This window comes from Phyllobates terribilis, unplaced genomic scaffold, assembly GCF_046119375.1.
Source record: "Phyllobates terribilis strain yellow unplaced genomic scaffold, ASM4611937v1 Scaffold_2__4_contigs__length_985480577, whole genome shotgun sequence".
Taxonomy (NCBI): domain Eukaryota; kingdom Metazoa; phylum Chordata; class Amphibia; order Anura; family Dendrobatidae; genus Phyllobates; species Phyllobates terribilis.
Window position 1 is genome coordinate 144,431,819 of NW_027362762.1, and position 25,993 is coordinate 144,457,811.

A 25,993-nucleotide genomic window follows, 5' to 3' on the forward strand; every position below is an offset into this window, starting at 1 on the left:
TTCCCACATTGCCTTCTATATACAGTATATACAGTATGAGCTCCCAAATAGCCTCTTAAATACAGTATGAGCTTCCACACAGCCTCCTATATACAGTATGATCCCCCACATAGCCTCTCTATATACAGCATGAGCCCCCACATAGCTTCTCTACATACAATATGTGCCCCCATATAGCTTCCCAAATACAGTATGAGCTCCTACATAGCCTCTCTATATACAATATGAGCCACTATATAACCGCCCTATATTCAGTATAAGCCCTGACATAGCCTCCTACATACTGTACATGCAAACATTCCATACACATATGAAAAAAAAACCAAAAAAAAACCACAACACATACTCACCTCGCTCTCGTTCCCCCAGCGCTCTGCTCCTGTCTCAGGTGCACTGTCTCTCCATACAGGAGACGTGATGTAATGATGTCATCAAGTCTGCTGTCTCATACACTGATTGGTGGAAGGAGTAGGGGCCCCGTCCTCCACCAATGTATTCACCGCTGTCTGCGTCCTGACGATGCTGGTAGTGGTGACATTGGGAATTGGGTGGCAGAGGATGGGCAGCGAGAGAAAGCATTGTGTAGCCAGTGGGACACTGTTTTCAGCCCTTCAGCTGTCTTGCTCTGATATTCTTGGAGGCAAAAAACAGAGGATCCACTGCTGATAGTAGGTGGAGACACAGCTCCCCTCCTCCACCTGCAGCACTGGTCATAGAGCATGGCCACATCTCTCTCCTGTAGGAAGTTAATGAATCTGCAGACTATATCTTTTTGTATCTGCTGTATTTATATTTTCTGTATATATTTATATAAAACAAATTTTCAAAAATCTACAATCATAAAATAAAAACAAATGAGAAGAAGTAATAAATAAATACATTTCTGGTTTAATTGAAGGGGTTTTACACTTTCTGGAAAGTGGACCCCAAATGCTTGAAAATATGTAAAATAACAAACAGAGCAGGTATTCATCCTAACAAGTCCAGAGCAGAATCCCCGTCACTACTTGGTCCTCTGTGTGTTATCTGCATCGGTGACGTCACATCCACAGATGTTTGCTCTTGAAATGATGTCACTGCTCCAGACAAAATAATGAGACCTGAGCAGCGGCGGGGAGCCTGTGCTGGACCTGAGGAAGCAGAGTACCTGGTCTATTTTTTTTAACATATTTTACAGCATTTGCTGAAAGTGGAAAACCCCTTTAATAATTAAAATAAAGGTAATACATTACCTGTAATAAAATGTCAGGAGTTAGGATATATAAATGAAATATCTTATTATTATTACTACCTGTCTGGTGTTCTATCTCTTTGTCTCCAAATGATCCTGGATACAGAAGAATCCCCAAAGTCCAAATGAATGTCACAGCCACCATATTCTGGAAATAAACATAATATAGTCATTGCCTGGATAAAACCAGATCACGTGTGATATGGTATAGGATAGCCATAGATCAGTAAGGATTCTTATTCATGCTAATATACCGTAACTAATATTGTAACATGTGTAGTATAATGACAGATTATTATGATTGAAAGGTGGAAAATTCAGAGATGATAAATGCGTTCATGTATTTCACGTGTATATGTACACTGTTCAATCTCCCTTTTAAATGCAGCATTTAGTATTTATGATGTACCGTGCAAATTTAGAATGCAGAAAACACTGAACAGCAGAATCCTGAGAACCTCACAGTCTCTCAGCTAGAACAGTCTAAAGTTTCTGTCTCCATTCTTATTCTTGTTATTGCAACTTTTATGCCATGTACTCAGTAAATTTGATGAAGTATAATAGAAGTGTAAGAGAGTGCCTGTAGTTACAGCACAGAGAATATCAGCCGGACAGAAAGCAGATTCCTATCAAAATAGGAATCCAGTAAACGAGGTAGAAGCATTATCCTGGAAGTGAGTACAGCTTCGTGGGAAACTGGGAGGATCCTCAGGAATATAAGGTGCTGTAGACATATAGTAGACCAGAGTGCCTGTAGTTACAGCACAGTGAGCATCTGCCAGCATCTGCCAGACAGAAAGCAGCTACTATCAAAATAGGAATCCAGTAAGGCTAAGTGCCCACGAGGCAGAAAGATTTTTCCTGAGCGTTTCTGCATCTCCCTGGCAGAAAAAAGGCATGCGGATTGTACATGTGTTTTTCCTGCCAGGGACATGCGGAAGTGAAGCGTTTTAATCATGCGATTTCACATGCGGGTTGTCAAGCGCTATCCAAGCGATTTTAGCATCACTTGGAAAGTGCTTGACAACTTGGTCACACTATAAAAATCCTTGCAACCGGCATGGATTTATATAGTGTGACCAAGTTAGTTAAAAAAAAATAATAAAAATGGTAAAAAATAAAAAAAAAACATTATACTCACCTTCCGATGGCCCCCGGTCTCCTCATCCGATGCGTCCGGTCTTCCCGGTGTCTCGCGGTTGTGTAAAAGGACCGGCCATGACGTCATTTAGTTATGTGACGGGTCACACGACCGCCTACGTCAGCGGTCGCTTGACCCGTCACATGACTAAATGACGTCATGGCAGGTCCTTTTAGACCATCGCGAGCTGCCGGGGAGCCAGGATGCATCACTATGGAGACCGGGGGCCATCAGAAGGTGAGTATAATGTATATGTAATGTTTTATTTTAATTCTTTTTTTTTTTACAAGTACTATGGTACCCGGGTCTGGATGAGAGTCTCCTCTTCTCCAGACCCGGGTACTATCCGCACATTGAATCGCTTAATATCCGCATGTGCACATGTAGTCATGCGGATATTAAGCGATTCAATGCAAGTCAATGGCGGCGAAAACGCCGCTATTACGGAAAATAATTGGTAGTGTTGCGTTTTTTTCCGCAATGATAATCCGCAGCGGAAATTTCCGCAGCATGTGCACAGCACATGCGGATTATCATTGGGGAACATTGTAGACCTTCTACCATGCGTTTTTTAAGCGTTTCTGCAGCGGAACTTATCCTGGAAGTGAGTACAGCTTAGTGGGAAGCTAGGAGAAGCCCAAACGGGAACATAGTTGAGGACAACAGTGGAGTAGAGCTATTGGTTGTCTTGAGACTGCTGAGGACCGGACAAAGTCGCCCGGATACAGTAGTGGATTGCAAATTGCCAACCTAGTGTGGCAGATTTAGAGGAGGAATGCTATGTCTTGCCTCATGGGAGCATCTGGACAGGTAGCTGCTGCAGCCGCTGTGCAGAAAGTTGCACAGAAGGATTCTGCTAATATGGAACTGTATGACTGTGAGATTGAAGAGGAAATGTAAAGTACTGCCATGTCAAACCATCTACATGAAAACTGTCAAATCCATGTGAGGAATGTGTAAGAAATAGACATTCCTCCCATGTAATAAAGCTGTCAAACAGTTGCAAATCATGCACACGGGAGCGATTCAACCACATCACCGAGCAGCTGTAAATACTCGGTGCTCGGCCCGAGCATACTCGGACAGAACATACTCGTTCAACACTAGTGAATACCATCCAGTCTGATGCCAGTTATTTTTTTATATATTTATTTTACTCGCTTATATTGAGGCATTAATTCCAGTGTCCCCATCCCTGCTTTACAGACATCAGCTGTTATCTCTTTTCAACTTCTACCTTAGTAAAAGACTTTCTGTTGTTAACTATAATGGCCATTCTTGCTTCCTTATTTGTTCCCCCCCCCCTTCATTACACTACTTGGCAGGCCATTGCCATCGGCCTCTAAAGGAGCAGAACCGTTACTGTGAGGGAAGCCTTACAGAAGTACAATGCAAGTATAAGTAGCAAAGATGCTCTCTTAAAGAGACTATATAAATTTATACCAATTGAAGGCCATTTTGAAGGCTTAGGAGCGTAGTCTTTGGCCACCTAGTCACCCACATTTATACACAGAAAAGTCCTGTTTTGTCCTAGCTTCCACTCCCTGTTACTCGTCTTTTTTCCAGTCTGATGTGCTATTCCCATAGCCCTGTGCATGAGTATTTGCTTCAATTAGTACACTAGGAGAAGAATTTCTAAGGCATACTGGACAAAGCCATGTCCCTTTTCTGAAGCCATGCCCCTTCATGTGCCATTCTACTCTTCTTCACACCCCATTTTCTTCCTCCCTGAATTGCTGGTTTTTGAGAGGTTTGGGGAAAGTTTTATGGTTTTGCTGGGGCTTCCGTAATGTCTCCCTACTCCGGGTTCAGGATACTTGTCAAATATGTTCCAAGGCCCCATGTCCATGGCAGGAATATAGAACAGTGCTGCATAAATGTGTAATACAGTAGCCACATGCTGCTATAGGTTCACACTAATATGGAGGAGTACCGGGTTTTTTTTCTTTCATTTACACAAATTTGCAGTCATTCGTGTGGTTGTTTCATGCGGACGTATTCTCCTGTAGATGCATTACATTTATGGGAGAATGTAGCGCCTCATGGAGGCCACATATGACAGCACATGGTTTATAGGATAACAAAATGTGCAATAGCCTAAACAGTTTTCAGCTTGCTTACATACAAACTGGTAGCTAGAAATAACCTCCATTCATGAGCTACATAAAAATCCAGGGGCCGGATTTCAACATAATCCCCCTCGTAAGCCTCTGGCTGCCATTTAACAACCCACTGGGTTCCCGCGCAATCGTGTCACTCCATGGAAGAGACAGGACAGAGGACCCCTATTTTTAACCATTTAAATGCTATGGTGGCTGTTCACCAGAGCTTATAAGGGGTTAAATTGCTATGATCAATCGCAGCAGTTAATGGTGGCAATCTGCTGTGTAAAAGTGATGTTACTTGCCAGGTATGCAGTTGGCTGACTTTAGGAAATACTTGTAGTTCTCATGTAACACCTCCTTTTTTAAGAGAGAATTGTGTTGTTCCTCTTCTTCTTCACTAGAAATGTCTGAATACTGTACGTCTCCCCTTGTCCCTACACGTTCTGATATTATATAATCAGTAGTGTTAGTGCCGCACTGTGTAGATACTCATGCTATTGACAAGGAGAATAGTAAATTACATTTATTCATCCATTTCCAGGAGTAATAAAAGAGGAGTGACCTAATGCAGTTTTTGTCACCAGGTTTTTGCTTCCTAATCTGAGAGCAGTGTAATGCAGGTGCCGGAATGCAACGCACAGAGACACAAGGCGAGAACAGTCAGAAATGTTTGTAAACAGTTTTATACAACAGGTATACTGAAACAAGGGATTAGCAACAAGGGTAATGAACAGTGGTTTGAAATATCAGAAAAACACGAAATTTCTCAAAATAAGGCGCAGTCTCTTAAAATAAGGCGCAGTCTCTTAAAGTAAGGCGCAGTCTCTTAAAGTAAGGCGCAGTCTCTTAAAATAAGGTGATGCCCTCAAGCATGAGAAGCACCACACAAGTTCTTTAACCGTGAATTTGGCCCTAGCGGGGGTCACCGGTTATTCCCGCTAGGCCGTGAGTCTCTTTCCGGATGAATTCAATTAAATCACGTTGTGCTACTTTAGCCCCAACCGTCCCCCTCCCAACCTGAGTACTTAAACCCAATTGTCCCCGGTACCGTGGGTGAGCAGTGGAAGTGACGGCCCTGCTCACGTATGCAGCTCCTCTCTGCTTGGCTGTTGGGGGCAGTCTCTCGAGCCTTGGATAGGGGGGTCCAGGCCTCGTCTGTCGGCGGCCGACGTCGGGTTCCGCGAACTCACTCAGCACAGCGATCAGGTTCCTAGTATCCTCAGCAGGCACAGCACTCGAGTCACAACTGTGAGGGATCCGGAGCTCTTTTACCGGTGCCCGGCTGGAGCACCTCTCAGGCCTCTGGATTTGGCCTGTCACGCGGGGTTTCTCAGGACGCAGGGAGCACGTCTGCTCCTCTCTGCTGCTTGGCGCCAAAGACCCCTCAGGTTTGGCGCGCTGGCCTCTTATCTCTCTGAACTCCTTCCTGGAAGTCACCTGATCGGGTCCAGCCTCTGAATCTCTCCTGCCTGCAACTTCCTTTTTGTATTTTGGTTCCGCTTGACTGTCTCTGGCCAGTAGATGGCAGTCTCGCTCCATCCTTGAAACGTCATGTTGAAGTTCTGTTACAAGCTTTTTAGCTCGTTCTACAGCAGCACAATATAGTGGTACATACCCTGATTCCAGCAATATGTCACTTACTAGGCTGTTAGCTGTAGTTTTGATAAAATCACACTTTTATCAGCAGGAGATTATCACTAGAGGACTAGTAATTCTGCTGCCATGTAGTCCTCCATATTCAGCTCTGCATAACTCTGCCTCAACCACTGATTGGCAGCTTTCTGCCTATGCACAGTGTACACAGAAAGCTGCCAATCAGTGGTGTGGGCGGGGTTATACAGCTCAGCATTCAGAGAACTGCTAGATCGGCAGCAGAGAAAACATGTTTTAATCAAAACTGCAGCAACCAGCAAAGTAAATGATACAAAACTGGAATCTGCCCCTGCTTTCAGCCACGCTGCTTTCAGATGGGGTAGCTAAAACCTGGTGGCAGATTCCCTTTAAACAAAAATATTGGGAGAGCTAACAAATTATTTTTTTCATGTGGGTAAAGTTTTATTTTTAGTGTCCAACTTTAGCCATAAATATGGAGAATCATTTTTATACCTAACATGGCCCAAAGGTTGAGTTTCGTTTTAACCGTTTAACCTAAAAGAGGTTAAGAGCAGATGTTTGTGACCTGTAAACCACAGGATGAGTTAGTTGCACACCTGCCATTTGTGTGGCTTTTCACTTGGGTGAAGATCAATTCTGATCATAATATAAGTTGTATACTTCTAGTAAAACAGCTTCTTAGAATGAGTGAATGTGAGTCTTAGAACCAACTGATAAAAAATACAAATTTTTACTAAAATTAAAAAAAAGCCTTTTAATTATCCTTTTCTTTGTCCTACCACTCAACTGTTATACAATATCGCTGGCACTGCAGATTGTGTATTTCTGCAGCTTCTGAATGGCAAATTTAGCAATTGCAATAGAGAGATAGTGGATGTATAACTTTTTCATGTTTTTAACCATCTCTGCTGGCTGTTTTTGAATGGAAAAGTTCTAGTGCTGTCTAGAACATAGCTCCACCACAAAACTTATTTACCTGTCCTGGACTCCATGTTATCATTTTTACACAAGGGCTTTGACCATAAAAAAATAAAGTTTTTACAATATAAACAGCATATGTTAATAAATTGAACTCAGACCTGATAAGGCAGGTGTATTTACTTTGATAATCCACATCAGAATGGCTATATAATCCTCAAATAAATTAAAGGAGCATTTTATAGGTGACTCATTTTAATATTAGTCAAGGAAACTTTCGCAAAGGATTATACTGTCATACTGACATGGACTTTCAGAATATGTATACCAGCTTCATCTGGTTTAATAGATTTATTAAATAACATATGTTCTTTTGTGAAATCTGGTGACAGATCCACTTTCAATTAGCTAGTTAAGTGCAACTGAGTGACTCCGTCGCCCTCCCTGGGCTGTTGGGGTACTCGGAGCCGGGTCAGTGTAGGGGGGTTGGGGATGCAGTCGCGGCCTCGACCCGTTCCGTGCCCAGGGCTGTCACCTAAAAATAATGGGCTTTTAAGGATGAGTGGTATTTCGACTACGCCACCTGCGGTTCCTGGTGAAGGCCACCAGTGCTGCAACAGTCCACTGAGGCTGGTGTTTGAGGCAGCTAGGATGGAACGGCTCCCCACAGGCGGAGCAGGCCTCAGGGCAGTGTGAGGAGGAATGGTGGGTGCAGTGCCGTGCAGGAATAAACAAGCGGAGGCGGTGAATGAAGTCATCCGGGTCTTTACTCACTTTAGATGAACTTTCAGCCGCAAAGCTTCCCTCTGCTACTCACGGCGTACTACGGCCACCGGGAAGGGGGTTCAGCACTTCCCAGGTAGATCAGGAGCACCCGTCGAGACCCCTCTGGTGTGTGTTCCTCTCCTTGGTAAGTTCTCTCACTGAGTCTCCTTCTGACTGTGTGTGGTATGAACGTGGTGTAAGGCCGGGTCCCACTGGATAAACGCAGTATAAGAGATACAGATGGCGACTCCGCTCCGTCCATATCCCCCTGGGATCCACTAAGCCTCCGGGCTTTTCTGACTGAGACGTGAAGTAACAAAGTCAGATATCAGGGGCCGGTTACCCTTCTTGCAGCAGGAGTCCCTCTGACTAGGCCAGAGTAAAGAATACAGGTGGCGACTCCGCTCCGTCCGTATCCCCCTGGGATCCTTTTGCCTGTGGAGCCTATCTCCTCTGCTCCCCTCCTAGGCCTTCTTAAGTCAGAACCTTGACCGGGTAGAGACAGTGGTTAACTCTAACCCACTCCTCGTCTCAAGGCCAGAGTACGAGGACCGTGTATCTTCAGTCAGCTGCAGCCTCTTGCTGAACTCTGGCAGAAGACCACAATCAAAGACCTTGAACTTAAGATGGCCGTAGATTAAATATGAATCAATAAGTGCTTCCTAAAAGTGTGTCCTCCACCCTCACCCACTACATGGTTCCCCCTATCTTTGGTTCCCCCCATCTCCTCTATCCCGGACTGGGGCAGCACCCTGGTGCATTTAGGCACCCTACAGGACAGGAGTGGTGTAGTGTTGAGTGGTGAAGTAGGGTCCTGAGAGATGCTCCATCCTTACCTGGAAGAGGAGATACCACACCTCTATCTGAGGTGCAGTACCCCTGTGGCGACTGAACCCTCAGGGGCGCCACACAACATACTAATATACAGTGCATCAGATGAGACAGGTGCCCCGATCTTCAGATACAAGCTACAGTCCCAGGTCCTAGCAGGTCCTCTTTTGGTTTGTACTTGATGCAAAACAGTATTTACTTGTTTGTTTCATCAGCACATGATCAGAACTGTGTGTGAAGGAGGCTGGCAGATTGCTCATTTCCATAGCTAAGTCAGACCCCTTATCTGTCACAGCATAGGTATAGGCTGAGAAAGGGGCTGACTTGTCTATTAAAATGAGCAGTCAGACAGTCTCTTTATGTTCCTACAAAGTCTTTTTCAACTGGGTATTTCAATGGGAAGTGCTGTAGGAGATGAAGCATATTTTTAGCATTTTTTGTGTGTTTACTGAGTGCTTTTTTTAACATTTTTGACAGCTAGAGGGTTTATATTTTGCAGCGTTTTTTCGCGGCGTCTTTTTACTGGCGTTCTCCAGCCTTTTTTTTTTTAACTCCATTTAACAATGAACAGCCATTAGGTCTAGTGAAGGGTCCCACGTGGGAGGTCCAGGGCGCAAGTAGTGGAAGAAATAAGATGCAGAACTGCAGAACAAGTAAAGGAGAATTGTTAATCAGGACTGTAGCGTTAAAGTGAGGCCGTACTGGTCCCTGCCATAAAAAGGAGGCCGACATGACAGGGTTTGGGATGGGAAATTAAGTGAAAAGAAGGAGGTGCAGAAAGGTTTAAAAAATTAGGGTAGGTGACTGTGAGTCATCAGTGTGGGCAGGACGGATTTAGTGGGAGGAGAAAACAGGGAGGTTTATAAGGGATTGTTTGTCAGGTGAAGTCAGCCACGTTAGGCATCCCGGAAGGAAAAAATCTCCTGTACTGCATCACTCACCAGGGCTGCCATCAAGATGAACTCTGTGGATGCCACACTCCAGCAATTGAGGAGTGCTGCCAGGGTCCTGGGACCGGATTGGCTGTGGTGGCAGTCCAGAAACTGCTCCAGGGGGCCGGGGGTGACCAAGCCCAGTCACACCCTGAAGTTCGCTGGCCACGGAGGACTAGGCCTCTGGCGTGCCTAAATCATAAAGTAGCCACCAGGGTCTGCATAAGGAGCCCCTCCAAGGACCCTCCAGGTCAGATCCCGGGCCGACCTGCTGCCTCCCGCCGTTCCAGGCCTGGGAGGAATCCAGCAGAGGACGAAGGAGTTGGCCACCCTCTTGACAGTATGTTGGCTGGCCCCTTCCCTAACAGCAGCAGCATGGTTGTGCTCATGTCGATCCGCCTTACTGGCAGTGAGGGCTCTGCTAGATCTGCTAGAGCAGAGAGGAGTCCTTCCGTGGCACCAGAGGATGGACGACGTCACCAGGCTTCAGGATCTGCAACTGCTGGGGACACAGCACCCAGGTAGTCAGGTGAGAACCCACAAAATGTGTCCTACAGTTCTCCGCTATAGATCTCCACTACCTGAAAACAGAGGGCTAGGGGTTTTGTTGTTGCAGGGGTTATGAGAATTAGCGGCGGTATTGGGGCCTGGGAGTTGCAAGGTGGGGTATCACTGTCAGCAACGTGGACGGGCATTTCAGGTTCAGGATTGGAGATGGCTGCGTCAGGTATCTCGAGTTCGGCTTTAGGGGGGGCAAAGTCTATATGAGTTTTGAGAGGCAACTAGGGGCCCATTTGAAACAGGAAGTAAAAGAAATGATATGAAAAAATGAGTGTTGATATTTTCTCACTTTTGCCTTTGGAGTGTTTCAACCTGATTAGACTTGAAAAGGATGTCACTAAAAAAGAAGATGAGGAGAAGAGAAGGTACCGTTTAATTCCCCGTACCTTCTCTAATTGGTTGCAAGCATTCGCCATTTTGGCTAGTGTGATCGGGGAGAAAGCACCCGAAAAAATTGTTCACCTCTCTTTTGCTATATGGATGCTATAGAAGAGGCATATAGGGTGTATGGGGGGCAAGGGTGGTTACGTTATGACAAATAATTTTGGCAGTGAAAGGCAGTGCGGTCCAACATTCGTTAGGATCATAAAGATATCGCCTTGTGGCCAAAGGTGAATCCTCCTAATAGGTTGTGCCAAGGGAGCCAGTCCTTTCCAGGGAACATCGGGGTTCAGGACAGTCAGGGCATTTTGTGGCTATGCAAAGAAGGCTGTGCTTCTTATTTAATGAGGGGGTTTGTAGGTTCGGTGCCAAGTGCCAATTCAAGCATGAATGCTCCTCTTGTGTTGAGTGTTACAGTGCATCAAAATGCTTTCGGGGGGTGGGAGGTGGGACAGAAAGGGGGAGATAGTTCTGAAAAAAGGAGTGACACTGGTTCGGCTGGCAGTGACAGAGATGCAACACTTTTTAAATAGATGCCCCGATATTTATTGGTTTTCTAGAGGCTGGTTTTCGAGATGGTTTTAGGATTCCGTTTGTGGATAAAAAAGTTACATTTTCTGCAAAAAAATTTAATTCAGCATTACAATGTACAGAGAAATTGTGAAAGGAGGCTTCTTTGGGGCGAATGGATGGGTCTTTTTCAGTAGTTCCCCGTGCCAATTTTAGGGTATCACCTTTAGGGGTTGTGCCGAAAAAGGAGCTAAATAAATTTTGGCTAATTCATCACTTATCTTTTCCAAGGGGTTCATCAGTGAATTGTGTTCAGTCGTTAATACGTCGTTTGATACAGCAATTGAGTGGGTAAGGTCATTTGGAAAGGGGGCGTTGCTAGCAAAAACTGATGTTGAGGCAGCATTCAGATTGTTACCAGTGCACCTTGATAGTATACACTCTTTCAAGTGTTTCTTGTTGTTGCGCACCATTGAGTGAGTAGCCCATAGATTTGGCATCCTTTTAGCAGAGGAGAAGACAGAAGGACCGGTCATGGAATTGAGTTTTTTAGGCATTGTCATTGACACATGCACTATGGAATTTACCAGAAAAAAAGTTAGTGGATCTCATGGCGGTGGTGGAAAGGGTCAGAAAATTACATAAGGTAACGTTGAAGGGGCTACAGTCTTTGCTTGACAAACTTGATTTCACCTGCTGCAATATGCCGAAGGGTAGGGTTTTCTGCTGGAGGTTGACGATGGAAATGGATGGGGTCAGGGCCCCTTATAATTTTGTGAGTTTGAAAAAGGAATTAAGAGATGACTTTGGGTGGAATTTTTAGGAAAATGTAATGGGAGATCCTTGTGGATGGAGTCGATGATTAACGCTGGAGAATTGGAGCTATTCACAGAAGCAGCTGGACAGAATGCTTTTGGAGCATATTGCCAGGGTATTTGAGCTTTTGACAAATGGCCTGAGAGATGGGATGTTCAAGGTTTGGTTAAAAATCTAACAATATTCAAGCTGTTTCCCATTGTAGTGTTATTAGCAATCTGGGGGGACAGGTTCAGGAATAAAAAACTTAAATTTCTCTGCAACAATATGGGGGTGGTGACCGCAATTAATTTGTTATTGGCGTCATCTTCCCCAGTGGTTACGGTTTTACAGCGTTTGATATTGTTGGGATTGTCATTAAATGGAATTTGATTGCTGACTCCTTTTCTCGTTCACAGTGGGAGCAATTTCGAGAATTGGCACCTTTGGCAGAGGCAACGAGCTTGAGATGCCCAATGGAGTTGTGGGATGTGCCATTCGAGCTGCAAAGGGACCAATTTCCTTATCTTTATTAGGCAGGACTTGGTCAGCGTATTCTCTAGCTTGGAAAGTTTGGAGGACTGGAGGGTATCCTTAGGCAATGTTGTTGGCGAGGAAGGTTTGTTGTTGCTTTTCGTCATTGTTGGGAGGAAGGATGGTCGGTCCCAAAAATAAACAGGTTTATGGCTGGCTTAGCTTTTGGTTTCATAGTTAGAGGTATGAAGGATGAGAAAAAATCCTTTATAGTGGTGCAGGTCTTAAGGGGATGGAGGCAAGGCTGGAAGGTGACTGATAGGAGACGACCAGTTTTGTATGAACTGTTATTACTCTTAGGAAGGCAGATGGAGGTGGTCTGTAAGTCTCTTTGGGAGATTCGCCTATTTAAATTGGCTTTTTCCTTTGCCATTTTCGCAGCATTGTGGTTAGGGGAACTAGTCAGCCCCTCTCGAAAAAAAGGAGGGATTTGTTAAGAGAGGATGTGAACCTATAAGATGGTAGGATCACGTTAGTTATTCGTTCATCTAAGACAGATCAGTCAGGAAAAGGTTGTAGACTGGTGATTTTCCCAGTTCCAGGGTCAGCAATGTGCCCAGGAAATTCCTTGAGGGAATTCGGAAAATCCTGTGGAGGACCTAACGCTCGTTTGTTGGTTCACGCAGATGGTTTGTCCTTGTCTTGTTTTCAATTTGTTACCATTTTTAAGCATTGTCTGGATTTGGGTGGTGTCTCGCCAGTGGATTATAGTGGCAAGTCTTTTAGAATAGGTGCCATTACTGAGGCTGGGAAGAGTGGGCTCAGCGATGAAGGGGTGAAGCAGATTAGTAGGTGGGAATCGGCGAGATTTACAGTGCCTACAAGTAGTATTCAACCCCCTGCAGATTTAGCTGGTTTGATAAGATGCAAATAAGTTAGAGCCTTCAAACTGCAAACGAGAGTAGGTTTTATGAACAGAAGCATAAATCTTACAAACCAAAAAGTTATGTTGCTCAGTTGAATTTTATTAAATTTTAAACATAAAAGTGTGGGTCAATTATTATTCAACCCCTATGTTTAATATTTTGTGGAATAACCCTTGTTTGCAATTACAGCTAATAATCGTCTTTTATAAGACCTGATCAGGCCGGCACAGGTCTGTGGAGTTATCTTGGCCCACTCCTCCATGCAGATCTTCTCCAAGTTATCTAGGTTCTTTGGGTGTCTCATGTGGACTTTATTCTTGAGCTCCTTCCACAAGTTTTCAATTGGGTTAAGATCAGGAGACTGACTAGGCCACTCCAACACCTTGACTTTTTCCCTCTTGAACCAGGCCTTGGTTTTCTTGGCTGTGTGCTTTGGGTCGTTGTCTTGTTGGAAGATGAAATTACGACCCATCTTAAGATCCTTGATGGAGGAGCGGAGGTTCTTGGCCAAAATCTCCAGGTAGGCCGTGCTATCCATCTTCCCATGGATGCGGACCAGATGGCCAGGCCCCTTGGCAGAGAAACAGCCCCACAGCATGATGCTGCCACCACCATGCTTGACTGTAGGGATGGTATTCTTAGGGTCGTATGCAGTGCCATCCAGTCTCCAAACGTCACGTGTGTGGTTGGCACCAAAGATCTCAATCTTGGTCTCATCAGACCATAGAACCTTGAACCAGTCTGTCTCAGAGTCCTCCAAGTGATCATGAGCAAACTGTAGACGAGCCTTGACATGACGCTTTGAAAGTAAAGGTACCTTACGGGCTCGTCTGGAACGGAGACCATTGCGGTGGAGTACGTTACTTATGGTATTGACTGAAACCAATGTCCCCACTGCCATGAGATCTTCCGGAGCTCCTTCCTTGTTGTCCTTGGGTTAGCCTTGACTCTTCGGACAAGCCTGGCCTCGGCACGGGAGGACACTTTCAAAGGCTGTCCTGGCCGTGGAAGGCTAACAGTAGTTCCATAAGCCTTCCACTTACGGATGATGCTCCCAACAGTGGAGACAGGTAGGCCCAACTCCTTGGAAAGGGTTTTGTACTCCTTGCCAGCCTTGTGACCCTCCACGATCTTGTCTCTGATGGCCTTGGAATGCTCCTTTGTCTTTCCCATGTTGACCATGTCTGAGTGCTGTTCACAAGTTTGGGGAGGGTCTTAAATAGTCAGAAAAGGCTGGCAAAAGAGATCTTTAATCCACACATGTGAAGCTCATTATTCTTGGTGCCTGAACTACTTCTTAATACTTTAGGGGGACCAAACAGAATTCTTGTGGTTTGAGGGGTTGAATAATAAATGACACTCTGAATTAACTTTTAACGTTTTAAAAAAAAAAAAAAAAAAAAAATTTGCTGCAGTGCATTTCCCACTTCCAGGCTGATCTACAGTACAAATGTCACAATGTCAAGTTAATTCCGCATGTGTCAACCAGCTAAATCTGCAGGGGGTTGAATACTACTTGTAGGCACTGTAGGTCTTATGTACGACCTAACCGGATGTAAGTTTTGTGTTAAAAAAAAATTGAGGAAGAGATTATTTTTGTTTTATTTTTCGCAGGCGCTGAGACCTAGCTAGTGTGGATTATGGGCCATTCCTTTGTATACTAGGCAGCGTTGCAAGCTTCGGTTCCGCCGTTGGGCAGGGAACTGGGAATTTCAAGGGAGTCTGCCATACTCCGGTAGATCGGTATTTGGGAGATGATTTGGAGTCAATTTCTTCCTGAATTTCATCAGTTTGTGAGGCTAGATCAAGCCTCTGATATATTAGTGCTGCACATCGGGGGTATTGATTTGGGGAGGAGGCCGATTTTAGAATCGATAAGGAACATCAAATTTGATCTCTTGAGGTTATCAGTGGTGCTTCCTAGGGTAATTAAGCTTTGATTGGATATTATCCCGAGAAAAGTCTGGTGGTGGACAAGATCTGTCAAGAGGATCAACAAGGTGAGGATAGAAGTTAATAGAGCGGTGGGTAGTTTTATGGCAAGGAATGGGGCAGTGGCTGTGCAGCACGCAGATTTGGAATCAGGCAGGGTCTAATTCTGAAGGTGGGACGGAGTTTATCTCAATGCAGTAGGACTAGATATGTGGTGTTGGTCATCCAGGAGGGTATTGAGCTTGGTTTGAAGTTGTGGAGGGACATAAATGCTTAAGGGATGCAAAACATATATGTTGGTGGCAAAGGGTGGGAAGGTCCTCGAAGTTGGAGAATGTGGTTGGTAGCGGAACGGTGGGGGAGAGCCAACAAGGTTCTGGACACCCCAAGTGGACTCAATTAAGTGGTGGCGGGTAGTGAAACCCCATATTAAGGGCCGGAAGGGCCCATGGGTAGTTCAGGAGAGCCAGGTTAGTTAGCAGGTGCCTCTGAGCTGTTGCTAAAATGGCTAGAGGCAAAATTCAACCTGATCAGTTGTGGTTATATATATACAGTTATATGAAAAAGTTTGGGCACCCCTATTAATCTTAAGCTTAATGTTTTTTAAAAATTGGTGTTTTTGCAAGAGCTATTTCAGTTTGATATATGTAATAACTGTTGGACACAGTAATGTTTCTGCCTTGAAATGAGGTTTATTGTACTAACAGAAAATGTGCAATCTGCATTCAAACAAAATTTGACAGGTGCATAAGTATGGGCACCTCACCAGAAAAGTGACATTAATATTTAGTAGACCCTCCTTTTGCAAAAATAACAGCCTCTAGTCACTTCCTGTAGCTTTTAATGAGTTTCTGGATCCTGGATGAAGGTATTTTTGACCATTCCTCTTTACAAAACAATTCCAGTTCAGTTAAGTTTGATGGTCGCCGAGCATGGACAGCCTTCTTCAAATGATCCCACAGATGTTCAATGATATTCAGGTCTGGGGACTGGGATGGCCATTCCAGAACATTGTAATTGTTCCTCTGCATGAATGCCTGAGTAGATTTGGAGCGGTGTTTTGGATCATTGTCTTGCTGAAAGATCCATCCCCTGCGTAACTTCAACTTTATCACTGATTCTTGAACATTATTGTCAAGAATCTGCTGATACTGAGTGGAATCCATGCGTCCCTCAACTTTAACAAGATTCCCGGTGCCGGCATTGACCACACAGCCCCAAAGCATGATGGAACCTCCACCAAATTTTACTGTGGGTAGCAAGTGTTTTTCTTGGAATGCTGTGGTTTTTTGCCGCCATGCATAACGCCTTTTTGTATGACCAAACAACTCAATCTTGGTTTCATCAGTCCACAGGACCTTCTTCCAAAAAGAAATTGGCTTCTCCAAATGTGCTTTTGCATACCTCAGCCGACTCTGTTTGTGGCGTGCTTGCAGAAACGGCTTCTTTCGCATCACTCTCCCATACAGCTTCTCCTTGTGCAAAGTGCGTTGTATAGTTGACCGATGCACAGTGACACCATCTGCAGCAAGTTGATGCTGCAGCTCTCTGGAGGTGGTCTGAGGATTGTCCTTGACTGATCTCACCATTCTTCTCCTCTGCTTTTCTGATGTTTTTCTTGGCCTGCCACTTCTGGCCTTAACAAGAACTGTCCCTTTGTTCTTCCATTTCCTTACTATGTTCCTCACAGTGGAAACTGACAGGTTAAATCTCTGAGACAGCTTTTTGTATCCTTCCCCTGAATAACTATGTTGAATAATCTTTGTTTTCAGATCATTTGACAGTTGTTTTGAGGAGCCCATGATGCCACTCTTCAGAGGAGATTCAAACAGGAGAACAACTTGCAAGTGGCCACTTTAAGTAGCTTTTCTCATGATTGCATACACCTGGCTATGAAGTTCAAAGCTCAATGAGGTTACAAAACCAAAAAAAGTGCTTTAGTACGTCAGTAAAAAGTAGGTAGGAGTATTTAAAACAAGAAAATGATAAGGGTGCCCATACTTATGCACCTGTCAAATTTTGTTTGAATGCAGATTGCACATTTTCTGTTAGTACAATAAACCTCATTTCAAGGCAGAAACATTACTGTGTCCAACAGTTATTACATATATCAAACTGAAATAGCTGTTGCAAAAACACCAATTTTTAAAAAACATTAAGCTTAAGATTAATAGGGGTGCCCAAACTTTTTCATATAACTGTATATATATATATATACAGTACAGACCAAAAGTTTGGACACACCTTCTCATTTAAAGATTTTTCTGTATTTTCATGACTATGAAAATTGTACATTCACACTGAAGGCATCAAAACTATGAATTAACACTTGTGGAATTATATACTTAACAAAAAAGTGTGAAACAACTGAAAATATGTCTTATATTCTAGGTTCTTCAAAGTAGCCACCTTTTGCTTTGATGACTGCCTTGCACACTCTTGGCATTCTCTTGATGAGCTTCAAGAGAAAGTCACCGGAAATGGTTTTCCCTTCACAGGTGTGCCCTGTCAGGTTTAATAAGTGGGATTTCTTGCCTTATAAATGGGGTTGGGACCATCAGTTGTGTTGTGCAGAAGTCAGGTGGATACACAGCTGATAGTCCTACTGAATAGACTGTTATAATTTGTATTATGGCAAGAAAAAAGCAGCTAAGTAAAGAAAAACGAGTGGCCATCATTACTTTAAGAAATGAAGGTCAGTCAGTGCGAAAAATTGGGAAAACTTTGAAAGTGTCCCCAAGTGCAGTTGCAAAAACCATCAAGCGCTACAAAGAAACTGGCTCACATGAGGACCGCCCCAGGAAAGGAAGACCAAGAGTCACCTCTGCTTCTGAGGATAAGTTTATCCGATTCACCAGCCTCAGAAATCGCAGGTTAACAGCAGCTCAGATTAGAGACAAGGTCAATGCCACACAGTTCTAGCAGCAGACACATCTCTACAACAACTGTTAAGAGGAGACTTTGCGCAGCAGGTCTTCATGGTAAAATAGCTGCTAGGAAACCACTGCTAAGGACAGGCAACAAGCAGAAGAGACTTGTTTAGGCTAAAAAACACAAGGAATGGACATTAGACCAGTGGAAATCTGTGCTTTGGTCTGATGAGTCCAAATTTGAGATCTTTGGTTCCAACCACCGTGTCTTTGTGCGACGCAGAAAAGGTGAACGGATGGACTCTACGTGCCTGGTTCCCACCGTGAAGCATGGAGGAGGTGGTGTGATGGTGTGGGGGTGCTTTTCTGGTGACATTGTTGGGGATTTATTCAAAATTGAAGGCATACTGAACCAGCATGGCTACCACAGCATCTTGCAGCTTCATGCTATTCCATCCGGTTTGCGTTTAGTTGGACCATCATTTATTTTTCAACAGGACTATGACCCCAAACACACCTCCAGGCTGTGTAAGGGCTATTTGACCAAGAAGGAGAGTGATGGGGTGCTACGCCAGATGACCTGGCCTCCACAGTCACCAGACCTGAACCCAATCGAGATGGTTTGGGGTGAGCTGGACCGCAGAGTGAAGGCAAAAGGACCAACAAGTGCTAAGCATCTCTGAGAACTCCTTCAAGATTGTTGGAAGACCATTTCCAGTGACTACCTCTTGAAGCTCATCAAGAGAATGCCAAGAGTGTGCAAAGCAAAAAAGAAAAATTTTTAAATGAGAAGGTGTGTCCAAACTTTTGGTCTGTACTGTATATACATATACACAAGGACCATCCTCCAATTTTATTAGGATTAATGCGTTATCTTTATTGTTTGTTATAATAAAAGGCTGCTGTGGCCCATTTAATCCATCTTGGTGTTCAGCCCAGGGCCGGCGTCAGCACCCGGCGCACCCGGGCAAGTGCCGGGGCCCTGAGTAGGCAGAGGGGCCCACTGGCGGTCGCGCACCCCGCCGGGCTATGGGCGGAGGAGAGCGGTGTCAGCGCCCGCCCTTCTCTCCCGCTTGCTCAGGGCCCCGGCAGCCGGATACTTACCTCTCCCCGTGCCTCCGCACATCCGCTGTCTTCCTGCTCTTCGCTCCCTGTGACGTCTCAGGTCAGAGGGTGCGGTGACGTCTTTCGTCTTTCCACCGCGCCCTCCCCTGAGCCGTCACAGGGAGCGCAGAGCGGGAAGATACCGGTGACGCTGGAGTCCGGACCCGAGCAGCTGCAGCAGGTGATGAGGAGTGAGGTGAGTATTTGATTTTTTTTTTAAATGTATGGAGGCATGGGGCATAATATGGGGGGGGGGGTGACATCCTGCATGGGGCATAATATGGGGGGGTGACATCCTGCATGGGGCATTATAAAGGGGGGGTGACATCCTGCATGGGGCCTTATAAAGAGAGGGGGTGACATCCTGCATGGGGCATTATAAAGAGAGGGGGGTGAGATCCTGCATGGGGCATTATAAAGAGAGGGGGGTGACATCCTGCATGGGGCATTATAAAGAGAGGGGGGGTGACATCCTGCATGGGGCATTATAAAGAGAGGGGGGGTGACATCCTGCATGGGGCATTATAAAGAGAGGGGGGGTGACATCCTGCATGGGGCATTATAGAGAGAAAGGGTGACATCCTGCATGGGGCATTATAAAGAGAGGGGGGGTGACATCCTGCATGGGGCATTATAGAGAGAGGGGGTGACATCCTGCATGGGGCATTATAGAGAGAGGGGGTAACAGCCTGCATGGGGCCTTATAAAGAGGGGGGGTACATCCTGCATGGGGCATTAGAAAGAGAGGGGGGGTGACATCCTGCATGGGGCATTATAAAGAGAGGGGGGGGTGACATCCTGCATGGGGCATTATAAAGAGAGGGGGTGACATCCTGCATGGGGCATTATAAAGAGAGGGTGGTGACATCCTGCATGGGGCATTATAAAGAGAGGGGGGTGACATCCTGCATGGGGCATTATAAAGAGAGGGGGGTGACATCCTGCATGGGGCATTATAAAGAGAGGGGGGTGAGATCCTGCATGGGGCATTATAAAGAGAGGGGGGTGACATCCTGCATGGGGCATTATAAAGAGAGGGGGGGTGACATCCTGCATGGGGCATTATAAAGAGAGGGGGGGTGACATCCTGCATGGGGCATTATAAAGAGAGGGGGTGACATCCTGCATGGGGCATTATAAAGAGAGGGGGGTGACATCCTGCATGGGGCATTATAAAGAGGGGGGGTGACATCCTGCATGGGGCCTTATAAAGAGGGGGGGTACATCCTGCATGGGGCACTATAAAGAGGAGGGGTGACAGCCTGCATGGGGCATTATAAGGGGGGGGGGAACAGCCTGCATAGTGCTTTGTGTGGGGGGAACAGCCTGCATGGAGCATTATAGGGGGGGGGGCAGCCTGTATGGGGCATTATGTGGGGGGTAACAGCCTGCATGGAGCATTATAAGGGGGGGACAGGCTGTATGGGGCATTATGTGGGGGGGTAACAGCCTGCATGGAGCATTATATGGGGGCCAGTATCCTGTATGGAGCGTTATAAGGGGACCAGTATCCTGTATGGAGCGTTATATGGGGGCAAGTATCCTGTATGGAGCTTTATAAGAGGACCAGTATCCTGTATGGAGCGTTATATGGGGGTCAGTATTCTGTATGGAGCCTTACTTGGGGGCCAGTGTTCCGTATGGAGCCTTATATGGAGGCCAGTATTCCGTATGGAGCCTTATATGGGGGCCAGTATTCTGTATAGAGCCTTATATGGGGGCCAGTATTCCGTATGGAGCCTTATATGGGGGCCAGTATTCCGTATGGAGCCTTATATGAGGCCAGTATTCCGTATGGAGCCTTATATGGCGGCTAGTATTCCGCATGGAGCCTTATATGGGGGCCAGTATTCCGTATGGAGCCTTATATGGGGGCCAGTATTCCGTATGGAGCCTTATATGGGGGCCAGTATTCCGTATGGAGCCTTATATGGGGGCCAGTATTCCGTATAGAGCCGTATATGGGGGGCCAGTATTCCGTATGGAGCCTTATATGGGGGCCAGTATTCTGTATGGAGCCTTGTATGGGGGCCAGTATTCCGTATGGAGCCTTATATGGGGGCCAGTATTCCGTATGGGGCCTTATATGGGGGCCAGTATTCCGTATGGGGCCTTATATGGGGGCCAGTATTCCGTATGGGGCCTTATATGGGGGCCAGTATACTGTGTGGAGTGATTCGCCGGTTTCTGAGCTATTGTGGAATTTACAATAGATATCACTATGTAAGAAGTGAAATCTTTGCATTGTACTATATATATATTTCTCTTCGGTATCTCTGCATCATGAATCGTGGTATGTGTTAAAGGGGCCCACTGAGACTCTTTCGCCCGGGGCCCAGAAAAACCTGGAGCCGGCCCTGGTTCAGCCTGTTTATTTTGGAAAAGAGTGGGGCGGGGTAAGATAGAGGTAACATCACTTATGACTCGCCAATACCCTTTGTCAAGCTGGGTTGTGGTGAAGTAGAGAGAAACAGTGGATATAGAAAGCCCTGGAGTAAACTACTAAGGAAGTGTACTGTGTGGAAAATGCTTCTAACTGTAAAGGAAAAGACCATAAGACTTTGTAACCCAATAATCATTTTATATAACCCTTATCAACTTACTCTTCAGTAAAGAGTTTATTTTTGACTGGTGGTCTCCCGTATTGAACTGTGAAACATCTGGTCCTGGCAAACCAGCAACATTGGTTACATGCAGCCTGCACGGGCATAGCACCCTCACAGCACAAGTCCACACACCCAGCCAGGACCTCCACTTTCATGTAAGATGCCGGGGCGCTGGAGACGAGTGCCTCGCCCACGTTACATATACACACTAGAGAACCTTCTAGCATCATGCATTGCCGCACAAGCTTTGTGCACACAGCTCTGCCATACTCAAACATTGTAGTAAAGCACAGCTGTGTGAGCAGGAGGTGGCCAGAATGCTATATAACCTGAAATTCTCTATATGATGTAACTACATGGTGTAATCAGCCTAAAGCGGGTGTGTGATTTTCTGTTATAAGGAGCAATGATTTCCTGACACACCTATGCTATACAAATTGTGGTTTCATTTCAGCAAACGACTCTCAGGAACCAAATGCAGCAACGTGATCAGGAGAGCAGCTACCTCGTAACCATAGCAACCATATCATATGCACTGCAGCAATACCGGGCCTTGTTTACCGTTACTAAAAAAGAAAAAAATGTTTCCATGTTATGTAATTGCTTTATGTCAATTCTTTTCATCAGAAGGGAAGGACAGTTACTGGGAAATACACTGCCCTGCATTTGCCTTTGACCCTGACACCATCGGTCTTCCATACAGGAGCTGAATTATTAAAGGGGTGTTTGACTACTGTGAAAATGATGACCCATCTTTAAGACAGGTCATCAATATAAGATCGGTAGGGGTTTGACACTTGGCACCACCGCCGATCAGCTGTTCTGCAGGACCCGGCAGTGACCACTAAACAGCTGACGGAGCAGTGCTGTTCAGCAGCTGGGTACACCCGTGTGCCGGAGCAGAGAATAGCTGACCCCACTGATTTGATATTGATGACAGATCCTCTAGATACAGCATCAATATTGTAATAGTGAATTAACCTTTTAATTGACAAAAACGCAATTGTCGTGTCAAGAAGCTGTTTTCAAAAAGTCTAATTTAGGAAAGGATTCCCATAACTTCAAGGAACCTGATCCCACCAAGAGCAGTTAATGCAGTGACTCCTAATTGCATAAATAGTAATTCTTGGTTTTCCAAAAGACAGCAGATAAATATATTAACATATAACCCCATTTAGCCCCTTCAGAATACAGACATTGGATATTTTTGTTTTACTTTTTTGCCGCCACAATTTTTTAGGTGCCGTTTTTGGCTTCATATACCTTAGCAGTTAAGTTATATTACAGAGTAGCTAACTTGTTTTTTCAAATTTAGTTATTGATCCGTATTTGCAAAGTTTTGAATCTTTTTCATATACTCCATTACCTTATGTTGCTTCTATTTTTTTCTTAAAGGGAACCTCACAGGTCCCACATGCCTCCCAAACCACCAGTATTTGTATATTGCTTTATAGATTCCCTGCCTAACAAGGACAGGAGCATGATAACATGCTGAGTGGGACCACTTGTCTGGGGAAAAGAACGCCCCATCGACTAGTTAAAGGGTTGTTTGCATATTAAAAACAGACTTTAAAAATACTTTTTATTATAGATCTGTTGATGTGTCAAACAGGGACAGTTAGGCAGGGGATTTGTCAAGGAATGTACAAATGCTGGTGATTTGGAGGGCATGTGGGACCTGTCAAGTTCCCTTTAACACCCTTATGACCTTGGACGTATAGGTACGTCCAATGTCGTCTACCCCCCCACTAGAGGTTGGCTCCGGCATTTAGCCCACTTCTTTTCAGGCTCATGACAGCTGAATTGATCAGCTGTCATATGCCCCTAACAGCTGCAGGAGGAATTACATTCAACCCACTGCTGTTAACATGTTAAATGCCACTTTCAATCCCTGACAGCGACATTTAACTCGAGTGCGGCAGAAGCGCGTCATAAGACCTGCCCATCAGCGCCCCTGTCATATGATCCCGGTGCGCCGATGGGTTGGCATGACAGTCGCGGGTCTGCAGAAGACCCCCCTGCTTATCACTGCAAATAGGAGATGGTGATTTCTGCTACACATAGCAGGGCTAAAGCCCTGCTATGTGTAGCACAAGCGATTGGAAGATCGCAATTTCAAGTCTCCTAAGGGCACTATTGAAACAAGTAAAAAGTTAAAAAAAATGTTTTAAAAATATTAAAATAGCTGGGTCAGGAGTTGAAGAAGAGGATGAGTCATAAAGGGAAAAGTTTAGAAAGATTCGGCTAGACTGTTTTAAATTACGTGATGTCATAGACCTAATGGAAATTAGAAGAATTATCTGGCTAGAAGGGCAAAATTAGCGATTGCAAGTATACAGTGCCATATGATCATAGAATCCTAGAATGTTAGAGTTGGAAGGGACCTCCAGGATCATCGTGTCCAACCCCCAGCTCAATTCAGGATTCACTAAACCATCTCAGACAGATGTCTGTCCAGCCACTATTTGAAGACTTCCATTGAAGGAGAAATCACCACCTCTTGTGGCCGCCTGTTCCACTCATTTATCACCCTCACTGTCAAAAAGTTTCTTCTAATATCTAATCCGTATCTACTTCTCGTGTTTCCATATGCAAATGAAAATAGGGATGATCCCTCTACACTATGACATCACTTCAGATATTTGTAGACAGCTATTAAATCTCCTCTTAACCTTCTTTTTTGAAAGCTAAACATTCCCAGATCCTTTATCCGTTCCTCACAGGACATAGTTTGCAGTCCACTCACCATCCTGGTAGCTCTTCTCTGATCTTGCTCCAGCTTTTCTGTCTTTTTTCCCAGAACTGGACACGGTATTCCAGATAAGGTCTGACCAAGGAGGAGTAGAGGAGGATAATTACTTCACATTATCTAGACTTTATGCTTCTATAAATACATCTCAGAACAGTGTTTGCCTTTTTTGCTGCTGCATCACACTGTTGATTCATGTGCAGTCTGTGATCCTTTAGTATACCCAAGTCTTTTTCACACATGCTGTTGCTTAGTTCTATTCCTCCCATTCTGTAGATGTCATTTTAGTTTTTCTTGCCCAGATGCAGAATCTTGCATTTTTCCCACTCATCAGGAGGGCGTTAAACTAGAAGAAGAGGGGATGGGAAGAAAAATGCCGGACACGAACATGCAACCAGAGAACATACTAATGAAAGATATGAAGTGCGACAAAGAAGGTCCAAGACAAGATACTTGGAAGGGAGGTAAGAAAATTTCTAATACAATCCACAGGGAGAAGATTGGAACAAAACAAAATTGTGTAAACTGCATTCTAGCAAATGCCAGGACCCTGACAAACAAGATGGATGAACTGGAAGCAGAAATATCTACAGGTAACTATGACATAGTGGGAATAACCGAGACATGGTTAGATGAAAGCTATTACTGGGCAGTTAACTTACAGGGTTACAGTCTGTTTAGAAGGGATCGAAGAAGTCGGAAAGGGGGTGGAGTCTGTCTATATGTAAAGACGTGTCTAAAGCCTACAATATGGGAGGATGTATGGGAGGGAAATGAGGAGGTCGAGTTCTTATGGGTGGAGATACATGGGGCAAAAAACAATAATAAAATTATCATAGGAGTCTGTTATAAACCACCAAATATAGCAGAAGCCACGAAAAGTCTATTAATGAGACAAATAGACGAAGTAGCAAAAAATAACGAGGTGATTATTATGGGGGACTTCAACTACCCCGATATAGACTGGGAAACCGAAAGCTGTAGATCTCAGAAAGGAAACAGGTTTCTGTCAATTATCAAAGACAATTATTTGTCACAACTTGTGCAGGAACCAACTAGAGGGACGGCCCTTTTAGACTTAATATTAACTAACAGGCCAGACAGAATAACTGAGGTGCAGGTCGGGGGGCACCTGGGAAATAGTGACCACAACATTATACAATTCCACATGTGCTTCAGTAGGGTGCCCAGCAAGGGAGTCACGAAAACACTGAACTTCAGGAGGGCAAAGTTTGATCAGCTAAGAGATGCCCTTCACCTTATAGACTGGGATAGTATCTTTAGTAATAGGAGCACGGATAGAAAATGGGAAATTTTCAAAACAGTCCTACATAGTCACTGTAGAAGGTACATACCTTATGGGAATAAAAGGGCTAGGAATAGGAGGAAGCCAATGTGGCTAAATAAGGAAGTCAAGAGGGCAATGAAAAAGAAAAAAAGGGCTTTCGGTAAACTTAAACAAGAAGGCAGCGAGGAAGCGCTAATATCTTATAGGGAAAAAAACAAAATTTGTAAGAAACAAATAAGAATAGCAAAAGAGGAGACAGA

General features: G+C 44.8%; 1 protein-coding gene across 3 annotated transcripts in view; it reads right to left on the reverse strand.

Annotated features, from left to right (window-relative positions):
* The window catches only part of ITGB7 (integrin subunit beta 7), a 129,888-nt gene that overhangs the window by 65,324 nt on the left and 38,571 nt on the right, over window positions 1–25,993 (reverse strand). For 2 of the 3 annotated variants that reach the window (XM_073669950.1, XM_073669948.1), the window contains exons 2-3: window positions 24,443–24,523; window positions 1,292–1,379 (exon numbers count right to left, since the gene is read on the reverse strand). In XM_073669950.1, the coding sequence (XP_073526051.1) occupies window positions 1,292–1,379; window positions 24,443–24,445 (91 nt within the window). In that variant the 5' untranslated portion in view covers window positions 24,446–24,523. The remainder of the gene's footprint in view (window positions 1–1,291; window positions 1,380–24,442; window positions 24,524–25,993) is intronic. The other variant, XM_073669955.1, reaches the window with a different exon arrangement.